Source organism: Dunckerocampus dactyliophorus, chromosome 6 (assembly GCF_027744805.1).
Source record: "Dunckerocampus dactyliophorus isolate RoL2022-P2 chromosome 6, RoL_Ddac_1.1, whole genome shotgun sequence".
Taxonomy (NCBI): Eukaryota; Metazoa; Chordata; class Actinopteri; order Syngnathiformes; family Syngnathidae; genus Dunckerocampus; species Dunckerocampus dactyliophorus.
This window is the reverse complement of record NC_072824.1, coordinates 21,654,670-21,668,489: the sequence shown is the minus strand read 5'-3', so window position 1 is coordinate 21,668,489 and position 13,820 is coordinate 21,654,670. Positions and strand designations below refer to the sequence as shown.

Here is a 13,820-nt window from a genome sequence, read left to right as displayed (position 1 = left end):
AAATGTAATGTAATAATGTTGGTATTATTCCTCCACAGCATGCTGTGCATTAATTCAATCTGTAAAATATGCAAAAGCTAAATGTTAACTAGTTATTTAAAAAACAATGTTAAATATTTTTTAGTTAAAAACAACTCGCCAAAAATTAACTGTTGCCGTTGACTATGCATTTAAGGTTGATACATTATTCTCATTCGCATTTGCTCTGTAAAAGCTGGATAATAAAAATCAAACCGTGGCACATCGGTTTTATGGTGTGTGTGTGTGTGAGTGCGTGTGTGTGCGTTTGTGTGTGCCTGTTCAAACACACTGAGGGTAGTGTGGGTGTGGCGTTACACCTCGTGTGGCACTGGGTAGCCAAGATAAGCACTGAGCCTATCCATGCCTCCCTTAGGCAGTGCACGCCCGCCCACCCACACACACATTCACACACACTCACACACTGCCAATGCGGTACCAGGCATGTTACTGTAATCTCATTTTACAATAGCAATGTCCAAAATATAATCACACACGTTCAGTATGGCAGCCACAAACACAGCGTAACCACGATGTCCGTATTTGCACTGCAGCCTGGCACGCGGTTTATCGAACCCGGAAAGTTCCGAACATCGAAAAGGCCAACTCATGAGTCAGAGAGCAAAACGAGATTCAAGTCCAAATGCATCCCTGAAGGCTTTGCTCATCCATCACAGATAAAGATGGCAATGTAAGGAGAGTTAGATAAGTAGGACACAAACAAAAACACACTCTATTCTACGCAATTCAACAGTAGCATACACACACACACACACACACACACACACACACACACACACACACACACTCAGACAGCTAGAAGAGATCTACTGTAAGCCTGGTTCAAAGTTTGGTGAGCACTTACCACGACTGCAGGAGGAGAACAGAGTGTGACCACTGAGCGAAAGAGTTTAACCGCTTAAGATTCAAAGTTTAGCTTCAGCAAACTCCCCTCCTGCACCCTTGATTCATTAATGTCCAAACACACCTCTTGGTGTGAATTTCGGGGAGGTCCTGTTTTTTTTCCCCCTTTGGTTGCCTCTAGCTGCAGATGGACCTCACTCTTCCCACTTTTGACTCCTTCAGTGTTCCAACAGACCGTATAGCATGGGTGTCAAACTCGTTTTCATTGAGGGCCACATCACAGTTGTGGCTGCCCTCAGAGGGCCACTTGTAACTGTCAATATATAAATATAAATATGAATGTAACCTCGTGATATTATTACACAATTGCCTGTGCATTTGATTATTCTATTTTACTAGCAAATTGATGAATAACGTGCTTTGAAATAAGAAGTGAATTGAGAATGTCAAGGTGACAAGCAGACATTCCGGTATTTATTTTTGACAACAAAAATGCTTCGAATATCTTGTTGCATGATCAGATATGAACTGCATGCAGTACCATTTTTCTGTAAAGAACAAATCCATTTAGAAGGAAAAAGGTGGAGTGCATTATTGACACACATTACCAGGCTTTCGCAGGCCACATAAAATGACGTGGCGTGACACCCTTGGCCCCCGGGCCTTGAGTTTGACACCTATGCCGTATAGGCTGGGGACACACAGCACTCTTGGCAGAGTGTGTGGACCATACAGTAAAATATTAGAGTATAAAAGTATTTGAAGACGTGGCCATTTAGCAGAGCAGATGAGGCTAAGGCATACAAATACTACTGGGCACCACTGTGTGCACCTATTATACACACACATAAAAAACAAGCAAAGATACGGAACATAACTGATAGCATGTGAGCACAAAAAACAGTTTCAGACATTATTAACGCAAGGCCAAAACGGATTCACGCAAACTGCATCGCTGTTCCAGATGTGATATACAGCCAGCACTGTTAGTATTTGGACAGAGCATAGTTTTGTCTTTTTGCCTCAATGAAAAAATCACACCAGCTTAACCTGAAAAGTATATATATTTGTGCCATGTTTAATTTACTTGTGCTAATTATAAAATAGAAAAAATAGAGAGCCCAAACAAAGCAACCTACACGTTGCCCACTCACTGTGTTTAGGGCTGCAACTAATGATTATTTCCTTAGTTGATTAATCTGAAGTTTGTTTTGAATAATCAAGTAATATGAATAATCAAATCAATATGAAGCAAACAAATATTTAGTGAGGTGCATAACATATCTCAAAAGGGGCAAAAATGTTTTTCAAATTCAAATGTGTGTGAATATCTTGTTTTGTCTAAAACACAAATAGGTCTGATTTCAAGGAATGACTGAATATCAAAATAGTGATTAATTGGATAATCAATTATTCATCAAGTGATTGTTGCAGCTCTATTGTCAGTGCATTTTTTATTGACTATGGCTGATAAATAACCCACAATGGGGCCAAACAAAGTTGCGAATGTCAGCAATTTCATAAAAAAAAGTGAGAAACACTATTGAATTAGATCTCACCAAGATGTCTGTATCAACAGTAAGTTCCATCCGTTCATCATTCATAATTATTTTTGCATTGTTTTCTGCATGAAAAACAATACTCCCTATTAAATTTACAGCATTTAATGCGTTCATGGAAATTTCCTTTAATGGCACAATTGTTTTGATTCACGATTAACGTGCGCACATCCTGTTTGACCCTTGGCCCACACCGTAGTTTCAGGAAACGCAGTGGTGGATTTCGAGCCACAAGCGGGAACTAATATTGAGCAGAAATTCTCAAGTTCTTTTGGACTTAAGCCAGCCTGCACTTGAAAAGGGAGAGAAGATCGTCAAGGACGCTTTATCAACTCCAGTAGATTTAGAGTTTTTTATTTCACACTTCAACTCTTTACAGGAGCTTGTCAGGTTAGGTAGATAACCTTCAATCAAAGAGGAATAGCATCAAATCACTTGTGACTGCCTGTACCGTCTGTGACTGTCTGCACGTACGCACACAGAACATGCATAGACCTCATTGTTTCCCATACCTTCATTTATTCATGGTGGTCTACTATGTTTAGCGAGTAATCAGAGATGGTCGTCATGGACCATTACGTCATTAAGCCCCTCCCCTCACCGGAACGTACCACAGTCACAATAGAACATTCTCATACAAAACACTACACTAGAAAACACCTACACCATACAAGATTTAAGCCGTGGATCAACCAGCATGGCATCTTACCCCAGGTACTCTGGCCTTTGTTAGTGTATGAGGTGGTCCTGTCGAAAGTGGAAATTCTGGAGCAAAAGATCAGCAGTTACCTCCACAGTCAGCTTGGAGTACCTCATAGCCTCTGCAGCACGGCTCTGTATGGGAAGTCCAACAAACTCCAGCTCCCTTTCAGCAACCTTGACAAGGAGTTCACGGTCTCTCGAACTACAGATGTGCTGCAGTATCGGGACTCCAAAGACTCTCAAGAGTCATCGGCAAGCATGGAGGTGGCAGGCTCCCAACTGAGGCACATGGGTTTAGCGGGCTCGGAGGCAACGGGGCATGCAGGGCTGGGAGCAGTTCCTCAGCCTTGCCCAAGGCAAGGACAAACGCCAGCTAGTCCTGAAGAAGATGCGGTCAGGAGTTGAGGTACAGTAGACCAGCTGGGATGAGCTGGGACGGGGCGTTGGTGTCCTGGGCTGAGATTTTGCCAGCGGAGCCCTCGTGCATCAGGTTCATCATCCAAACAGTTTATGATGTCTTACACAGCGCAGCTACCCTCCACCTCGAGACCAAGGGCAACTCTCCAGCATGTGTGCTTTGCTCTAGGAGAGGTTCGCTCGAGGACATCCCCAGCAGCTGCCCAAAAGCACTGGGGGAGGGTCACTATCGCTGACAGCACCACCAGGTGTGGAAGGGAGTGGCTGAAGCCATATCCAAGGCTGTAGCAAATGACAACAATGCCGAGCAACATCACGGCAAGAGGAACATCACCTTTGTGGGGCAGAACAGCCCCAGCCGCAGCCCAAAACAGCAGCCGGACTACTCATTGCAGACTGGGAGTTGAGAACAGACCTGGGCAAGCAACTCAAGTTCCTAGAACACATCTTGTCAACAACCTTGAGACCAGACATTGTGCTTTTGTCCATCTCTGCAAGTCATTCTCATAGAACTAACAGTTCCATGGGAGGACCGCATCGAGGAGGCGAACGAGCAGAAGAGGTCTGAGTACCAGGAGTTTATGGAGCAATGCCAGGGAAGAGGATGGAAAGCACGCTGTGAGCCCATTGAAATGGGGCTTTGCAGGCTGGCCGTTGTGCAAAGTTTATTCTCTGCTGGGGAATCAGGGGACCAGCGAAAAGGAGAGCCATCAAAAACACCATGGAGGCTGCAGAGCGAGCTTCCAGATGGCTATGGATCAGGAGGAATGATCAGTGGGGCAGTGCTGCTGGGTCACGAGCTGGGGTGTGAGCAACCCTGGCTGGGTCACCTGAAGGTGGGAGTCTGATGTTGTAAAACCCGAAACGGCCGATGAGCTCAGGAACCTCACTGATGATGTGCCCCAGAGCATCCAGTGATGTATCTTTATCAACAATAAGAATGCCACTTTTATAGAATTGGCTTCTTTATTTTATAATGTCAAATTAATGTCTACATCAACAAATGTAACAGTAACAGTCGAATTGTTATCCTTCGTATCTTAACCCATGTATCTAAATGTGTATCAAATCGTTTACCACAAAGAGATTTACATCCCTACTGATTACAGATAAAAACTTCTATCTGGTATTAATTGCGAGTTTATGAGTTAACTTGTACAAAATGTGATTAATCGTGATTAAATATTTTCAAAGATAGACAGCCCTAATTTTTTGTCAATAAATTTGTGTGTCTGGAACAGATTAATTACATTTTCTATGGGAAAATTGCCTCAGATTTTGTACGTTTCGGTTTTTGTCAAACCTTTAGGAATGAATTACCAAAACTGAGGTACCACTGTATTTACTCAACAAAACAGCTTGTGGTTTTGGCCATTAGTTATCATGACAACGTAATGTTTTGAGGCAAAAAAAAAATAATCTGAAAACAGATGCGTTTCAATGTTGGAAGTTTTTGAAAACAAAAACAATCTTTACTCGCCAAAAACGATGGACGTGCATGTGCAAGACACATTGCTGTAGTAGTGTTTGTGCTTGAAACTGCTTAATGGTGCACGATTATAGTGGTGCCATTGTCCGACATTGGCTTTTTTGCCGAAAACCAATATGCCGATATTGTCCAACTCTCAATTTCCGATTCCGATATCAACAGATACCAATACCGATATGTGTAACATCACGTATCTTTTTCTTGAGAAAAACTGTTCTAAAGTAACAATACTCTTAAATGAGTACAGTTGTTTTTTGGGTTACTCCACCTGTCTCTGAGTAGATAATTAATGTATTACATATTTTATATAAAAATAAATTTGTGTTTCTTGTGCCTTGATTTATGTTATTTTTTGGAAAGATTTCATTTATTTTTGGCTAAAAGCGGTATCGTTTAAAATACATGAATTTGCTGATTATTATTTTGATTGCTAATTTTCATGTTCTGATTTTGCAGCCTTGCCACATCCAATATGTCGGTGACGTTGACGTACGGCTCAACAAAGCGGCGTCTACGTACATGGTTTTGACAGCAACAATTCCTCTTTCGCAGCGTGCTTTGCTTTCTTGTAAATAGCCTCTAAGTTACATATTTAGAGCTCACATAGTTGTTGGTTATTCTGCATTATTCGTTGGTGGCCGATAATATCGGACATCCCTAATGATGAGTGGTGTGTACATTTCTTCTGTTGCACGCATACAAGCCGCAGTATGTCTGAAAGCAATTGGAGCAGCAGCATGTGAACCAATGATTTTCTACCGAAAAGTGGAATCAATCGTATGGAAGTGGTGGAAATGCCAACTCTCCCAAATGCTAATAGTTTGTTGCCCTAAAAAAAAAATCATATGGGGGGGGGACATTAGTTTCCTGGAGCATTAATTTATTATTCTGTGTCAAATGCATCAATTCAAGAGGCCCATCCATGAAATTTCTTTACCTTCATTTAATTATGGGGTGTAACGCACTCCCCCCCGCAAAACTCACTCACTTTAACACCCTTTTCACACCCCCCATGTGCAGACATGAGGTCAAGCTCCAAAGATCACAGAGAGAAGCCAGACGACATAGAGAGAAAAGCAGGGGAGGCGGAAGCCCCGAAATCCAACCCCCCACCCCCAAAAAATAAGGCCAAAAGTCTCAGCTACAGGCCGCCTCCTTTAGAACGTCTGTGTGTGGAAGCCAGAGAGCACTCTTGCAGAAACATCAACCCGGCGAAATTTAAATGAGGAAGAGGCATCGAAAGAGACAGAGGGAGGGAGAATGGGGGGGGGGGGGGTGGGGGGGGGGGTCAGAGAAGGAGGACAATAGTGAGGAAATAGGATAAGAATGAGATGGACGTAGGTAGGATGAGCGGGTAAGGAGGGGGGGATCTGAAGGGTTGCTGAGGCTGCAGGTTAAGATAATGTGTAGATCTGAAGAGATTTCTGCAAACATTTTTATTCAATTTTTGATTACTCCCATCTCGCCCCTCCCTTCTCCTTTGATGCTCGTCTCTCCAGTATGTTTGTTTTTGGCATTAGTGTGTTTTGTGTGTGTGTGCAGCACATGCATGCTGATTAGAGGTAGAATATTTTAGAAACAAATTCACACAAGACGGCACGTACATATCAATACATTATACACACAAACACACTTAAAGATGCATCAGAGAAGAGAGCAGCTGACCAGGCAGTGCAGTGAATGGGAAGCGACTACAAATTTGCAGACAAAAATTATGCATTTACACACGCACGCACGCACACACACACACACACACACAAACAAACATCCGTCTATTCATTGTGCCCCTCGTCAATGGTGCTGTAGAAAGTTGTGTGTTTTGAGTGAGCTGGACCAAAAACAACGATAAATCAACACACCTGAACTGATGTCAGAAATGCCTTCCAAGTTGAGTGAAATGGAATTGTCTCCATCCTGCTTCTCTCCACCCAGGATCATCCAGTTCTCCAGAAAGTCCGAGGAGTCGGATGAATGGGATGACTCTAACTCAGATTCTGACTCTGAACTGGAGCTACTTGAGTCAACAGTCACTGGGGTACTGACAGTCACCTTTTTATGGGATGCCTATATAGAGAATGAAAATATGAATACAGAAGTTAAATCAAATCCACCTCAAAAACTGCCTCCTTTTTCCCCTCTGAAAAAGACAGGTGTAAACTAGGTGGTTGTAGTTGATATTACCACAAGACAGAATCAACCTGAAGCGTAAAGTGGAATTTTGAGTTCTGCCTGAGCTATTACTGTCCTGACAAAAACACCATATGATGGTGCTGTTCATAAACCTTAAAGTTGAGCGAAATTGGCATGAAATTCAGTACCTCCAGGATTTTGTAGGCTTTTTTGTGACTGTTGCGGACTAAAAAGCCTGATTTTGCGACAGCTTTTTCACAAGGTTGCGGCAAAAGTTGCGATTTTGTTTAAATGACACTGCATCAGCTTGTGATTTTATGAATTTCTTCTTTGTAACCTTAACGCCTAAGACGTGTTTTTCCAACTGTATAACTGTAATAGAGACATTTGTTGAAGAATAAGTACTGTAAATTCCGGACTATTGAGCAACCCTGAATATAAGCCACACCCACCAAATTTACAGAGAAAAAAAGTTTGTACATTTACAGTGTATTCCAAATTATTATGATACTAAAATTCTATTTGCATAAACTATTTTTTTTTATTTTTCCCCACTGAAATTCATGGATGGCATTGTGCCTTGGGGCTCTTTGGATTACTGATATTAATCTCGGACAAATTAGTTTGCCAGGTGAGCCCAATTAAAAGAAAACTACTTAAACATGATGTTCCACATTAAGCATACCAGAGATTTCAAGCAATATGGGTAAGAAACAGGATCTCTCTGCTGACAAAAAAGCGCCAAATATTGCAATGCCTTGGTCAAGACATGAAAACATTCAATAATTCAGAAATACTTTCCTACGTTGAAGAAACCTGTGCTGCATAATGAGAAAGGTTTCTGCCAGACAAATTTATCGAATCAAGAGAACACCTGCTAAAAAGCCATTAGAAAGGAGCAAACAGGTATTTAAAGCTGCTGGTGCCTCTGAAGTCCCATGAACCTGAAGGTGTACGATTCTCCGGAGGCTTGCAGTTATGCATAAACCTACTATTTTGCCACCCCTAACCAATACTCACAAGCAGAAACGGTTGCAGTGGGCCAACAAATACATGAAGACATGAAGGGCGGTTTGCGTCTAAGTTTGAAGCTTCTGGGATGAGACTCAGCACGTCCAAATCCAAAGAGACAGGGTGAGGAGCTCAGTCATCACGGGAGGGGCTCGGAGTAGAGCCGCTGCTCCTTCACATCAAGAGGAGCCAGTTGAGGTGGCTCGGGCATCTGGTTGGGCATCAAGTCCAGATGCCTCCCGGACGCCTCCCTGGTGAGGTGTTCCGGCCATGCTCAGCCGTGAGAAGGCCCTGACGCTGACCTAGGACACGCTGGAGGGATTATGTCTCACAGCTGGCCTGGGAACGTCTTGGTGTCCTCCCGGTGGTGAAGTCTGGGCTTCCCTACTGAGACTGCTGCCCCCGCGACCCAGACAAGCGGAGGAAAATGAATGGATGCATGGCTGTGATGTCAAGAAGGGGGTGACCGAGTTATGTTTTGCATCAAAATCATTGGGAGAGAGCTGGTAGGCCCGTTATGGGCATTGAAGGTGTGAAAATGACCTCAGCAAAGTATGTAGCGTTTCTGACTGACCACTTTCTTCCATGGTACAACATGAGGAACCATACCTTCTGTAGCAAAATGACCTTCATGCATGACAATGCACCTGCTCATGATGCAAAGAATACCCACCTCTCTGTCATTAGCCGTTATGGGCATAAAAGGAGAGAAACTCATGGTTTGGCCCCCTTTTTTCCCCTGACCTCAACCCAATTTAAACCTATGGCGCATCGTCAAGCACAAACTCTATGAGGGGCTATGAGAGGCTATGCTGACATCTTGCAAAGAAATTCAAGCAGAAACGCTCCAAAAACTCACAAGTTCAATGTAAGAATTGTGAAGGTTAGATGAAAGAAGAGAAATTATGTTAACATGTAACTTGGCCTGTTAAAATATTAGTGATTAAAATACCTTTTGCTTTCAGTAAATATCAAAAAATTTCAAAAAATTCAATTAAAAAAATTACCATTTTCAGTTCTTAACAACCAGTGAAATGCTTAGAAACTCAGTTGTGCGTGATGTGGAACAATGCATTTTAAGTTTTTATTTTTGAAAAAAATACTGTTAGCATTGGAAGGTGTGTTCAGTAACATTCAAATTGTACTCTAAAAGGTTGATGACTTGAAAATTATGATGACTGTAATTTATATTGACTATTTAGCAAAATCAGAGAAAAATATCATTTGCGTAATCATTTGGAACACATTGTATAGACCGTAGGTGTCCAAGTTGTCACATGGGATATTTACACAGAAAGACACACTATAAACCTTGCAATCCTACCTACACTCGGTGTTCCCAGTGTCACTTGTTAGCACCGCAGAGTGGGACATGAGACGCTTTTTTTCACCAGAGTTGAAGAGCTGCCTTAAAATACTGTACTGTAATAAAAATGGTACTCACTCATACTCACTTTTGTATATGCACATTAACGCCATTTTCAATACATTCTTTATTCGTAAAGTGTCATTTTAGCCTCAGAGTATTTACCTACATCTAAACAGTCGCCAGTTACATGGTGTTCCATCTGCTGGCATTTTTACACGTGACCAATTTACACAAATTAATCTGCTATGTCCATGAGTTGCAAACATTACTCCCGCTTTCGTTGATAACATTGGGGAACTGTTGAGCGCGCTCTGTAACAGTGATTTTGGTTGGTAAATGAGAGCTGACGAGAGATTGTCCCAATTCTACATTTCTGCCAATGTAAACAAGTGAGAACGTGGGTGGCCAATGCAGGGACACTTTTGATTGGTTAGACAGTTGGCATGCGTGTTTGAGCACTGCTCATGGACAAATTTGATTGGCGAAAATGACAATAAGTCAAAATGTACGCAGAAATTGGGGCGAGTGAAAAGGTGCAAAGCAGTGCATAATTCTCAGGGATTGGTTGAATTTGAGTAAATTGGTGCGATTGCAAGGTCGTAAAATCCTGGAGGGTCTGAAAACTTCTCATACAGCTCAATGCGCTAAAAACACCCGCTGTAACTTTACGGTATTTCACCAAACTGCTACGAACCTTTAGGGGACTGACAAGCACATGTCGGCAAAATCTGAGCAAGATTGGTTAAAAAAACATGGCCGCTATTAAGGAAAACATCTTTGCAGGAGTCTCATGATTATACTGTAAAACTTTGAGGATACCTGTATTATATGTATGCTAGCATGTCTTGACCACAACTCACAGGGGGCACCACAAATGTCACATCATAAGGCATAACTGTAATGTTCTTATAATATAGGTAATAGTTTCATCTACCTGCTGGACTGGGGTGGATGTCTGCACTCGGGGTTTACTGCTACCCTTTAAGGCACAAACCCCTTTGTTATCATCAGAGGCGTCATTCTCAGAGATGGTTATAACTTCGGGGCTGGAGTCGATGACGATGACCTCCTCATACGGTGACAGTGATCTTAAACCTTGAGGTACTCTTTTTCCCTTCTTCTGTTTGACAGACTTCTGTTTGACAGACTTCTTACTCTTCTTTTTGCTTTGTTGCTTGACTGTTTCAGATGATGGTGCAGAGTCCGCAGTCTTTTCAGGCACAAGCGGCTCCTGGTTCAGCTGTTGCTCTCCATCTTGCTCCTTCAACTCTATCGCGTTGGAAGAGTAATGGAGCTGACTGTAGAGACGGAACTCCAACTCACTGGTGGCCTCGGATCCCTCGGATTCCTCACCATCTCCCTGGTAGAGATCATCCTCCAGCTCCTGCCGGTCCTGATGGCTGGAAAACATCACCACAAGGGACCCGCCGTACACTCACGCTCAGATGCACACATGCACACTGCCCGGGCCTCTGATGCAATCAACACTCACAGTTGGGGAAGCAATGACCTGTGGGGCGAATCTGAAAACAGGAATGAACACAGAACAATGATGTCACCACAGTAATATTCATCATAAAAACGTCACATTCAGCAGAAGATTCCAGCACAAATGAAGCCACTCGTTAGGTGTAAACTGGACTTAAAAGTGAGGAATCCATCCACCCATACATCCACCCTCACAAAAATGTAACAGACTTGTTACGCTTAAAAACACTACATTTTGACAAAAAAAATATATATTTTCACTAAAATTTCAAAGCTGTTTGGGTTGATCACAATATTCATCCAAACGTCAATGCAGCCATACATTTTAGATCATTACTAAAATGTTTGGGAAAAATGTTTCAAAAGGCACACAAAAGTAATTCTGTGTATATTGCATGAGACCACAGTTCGGGAAGCATCAAATGATTAACTTAATTTGCTTTGTTTTTGTAGCTGGGATAGGCGCCAGCATATCCGCGACCCTAGTGAGGATAAGCGGTATAGAAAATAGATGGATCGGATGCTTTGTCTTTTTGCGACTGTGACAATGCGAAGGAAGCAATCTCGCATTCAAAGCTGAAAGCGTCAACTGTTTTATAAGTAAATATATACACTGTGTGTTATTGTTTTTATGCTGACTTTTTATGATGCTGATCAAGTTAGCATCCCCCACACTTTCATCATTTAAGACTAAAGTGTTTTATTGGTTTTCTGGTTCAACAGCAGCAGTTATTTTTGCCTGACAGATAAAAATGTTAAAATTTTACCTCAAACATTGCCTGTTTAAGTTTTCGATTTTTTTAGGAAAGTGACAGTTTAACCGTGGAACAGGTTACTTCGACTTCAGTCATTTCCTTTGGGAAAAATTGCTGTGAAATCCGAACCAGTGGGAATGGATAGAATTTACTTTTCATGCAAAACCTTACTAAATACTGTGCACAACTGTCTGACTGAAAATACTGTGAGTATTTTCAGTCAGACAGCTATCAACAGCAAGTTCTGGCTGTGTGATCCCAAAAGGTTCATCCACATCTTCCTGCCATTTTTGATGACCACAGTATAAAACTATTTGAACAATTATCTATGGAGCTTAGAAACAAGTGGTTAGAAACCAACCAATTACAGGATGGAGCAAAGTTTTGGCCTTGGTTGTGAAATCCATGAGGGCTTGTTAACAAAACTGACAAAAAAAAAACAGGATCCAGTTCAGCTCCTCTTGCTTTTTTAAAAATCGTTATCAGTTTTTCATCAGAACTTTAATGGCAAGAAACAGCATGACGGGTCAAAAACAAATCTGCTGTCCACTCTCCATAATTATGTTCGACGTTAATTTGCACAATCTCCCCTGTGTGCGCTGTGCAGTTCACAGAGACATGGTACAGGGCCTGGCCCATTGCCCTGTCTAGTCCAGCGTATCTGCACCATGATGGCTGGAGATGATTGGCCTCAGAGAATAACCACAAGCTGCAGAAACATCACGCTAGGCAGTCACAAGCCATCCACAGGGATTAAAAGGACAGAAAAAGAAGACTCTAAGCAGCTGCTGGAGGAGGAGAGTGTCTGCTATGTGGAAAAAGTTGAGCAGATCACAGACTGGAAACTGGAAAAGATAACTTATTTCATTAACTGAAGCAGCAATCCCAGATCGTATTATCTTATTAAAAATAGTTACACTTATTAAGCAAGACTCAAGTGTAATCTTAACGGTAGGATGTGACAGTAAAACGTTTGTGGTGAGTTATTCCAAGACTGGACCAAATCCCACTTTTAAATCAGCACTAGATTAGCAGTGGAAATTAAACATTACACTGTTATACTAACAGTGACACAGAGCCAGCCTATAAAAATGTTCAACCATTAAGGATTCACCCTCAAACATACGTGTACTATTCATAATATGGCAGCAGCTGGGGACTAGCCAAATGCTAACTCGCCGGCATATGCACTGGGGCACAAATATGCTCTCGATTAGGAGATACTCATAAGTAACACAAATGTCACACAAAACCACACAAGAACGTATTAATAAAGTGAATGTTACAGACTCTGATTGAAAAATATCGATGAAATGTAGCTAGCATGTGTGTATCGCTCATGCGTGCCCACGTGTTTGAAGCAGGGTAGCAGGATAGCAGGATGTAAACAAAAAGCACGAACACACGTAAAGGAAACAGCAACAGGCTCTACAGTTGTTCTACAGGGTGCCAACATAGTTTATTTAATGTTTCTTACCTTAATGCCCCAGATCGACTACAACGTGGTCCTATAACAATTTCCTGACTTCCAAGTTGCCGAGGAAACACTCCGCGAGGAACTTCCGGGTATGTTGAGAGGCGAAAAAAAGTTGGCCAACCATAACGTTTCGCTCAACTCGGCCAAAAGTCATTACAACAGAGAGCGTTGTGAGAACAGTCCGTTATTATTGACACTTAGTTATTATTTTTTTAGAGTTTATTTGCTTAAATTTCTATGTTCCGTAGTTATTGTATATTATATGCCTGTTTCTATTATTATTTCTGTTTTTATTATATGTTATTTTAGGTAGTAAACAAAGGTATTATTATGCAGTAGATCATGCTTTTCACAGGACCACCAGCGATTGGCAACAATTGTGAGCAATTGAGACGGCCAAAAATGCCTATTTTTGACACAATTTAGATTTCAGATCAACAGTTACAATAAGAGTGACTGCTGAAATGATTAGATTAGATTCACCTCCAGGACCCTCCACAACCCCTCTTCAACATGTCTCACACTTATTAAACACATTTTA

General features: G+C 41.8%; 1 protein-coding gene across 1 annotated transcript in view; it reads right to left on the bottom strand.

The window, feature by feature from the left end:
• The window catches only part of zcchc7 (zinc finger, CCHC domain containing 7), a 59,177-nt gene extending 45,786 nt beyond the window's left edge, over positions 1-13,391 (bottom strand). The window contains exons 1-3 of the mRNA XM_054779092.1: positions 13,280-13,391; positions 10,494-11,082; positions 6,909-7,113 (exon numbers count right to left, since the gene is read on the bottom strand). Of these exons, the coding sequence (XP_054635067.1) occupies positions 6,909-7,113; positions 10,494-10,970 (682 nt within the window). The 5' untranslated portion in view covers positions 10,971-11,082; positions 13,280-13,391. The remainder of the gene's footprint in view (positions 1-6,908; positions 7,114-10,493; positions 11,083-13,279) is intronic.
• Between the last annotated feature and the right edge of the window lie 429 nt (positions 13,392-13,820).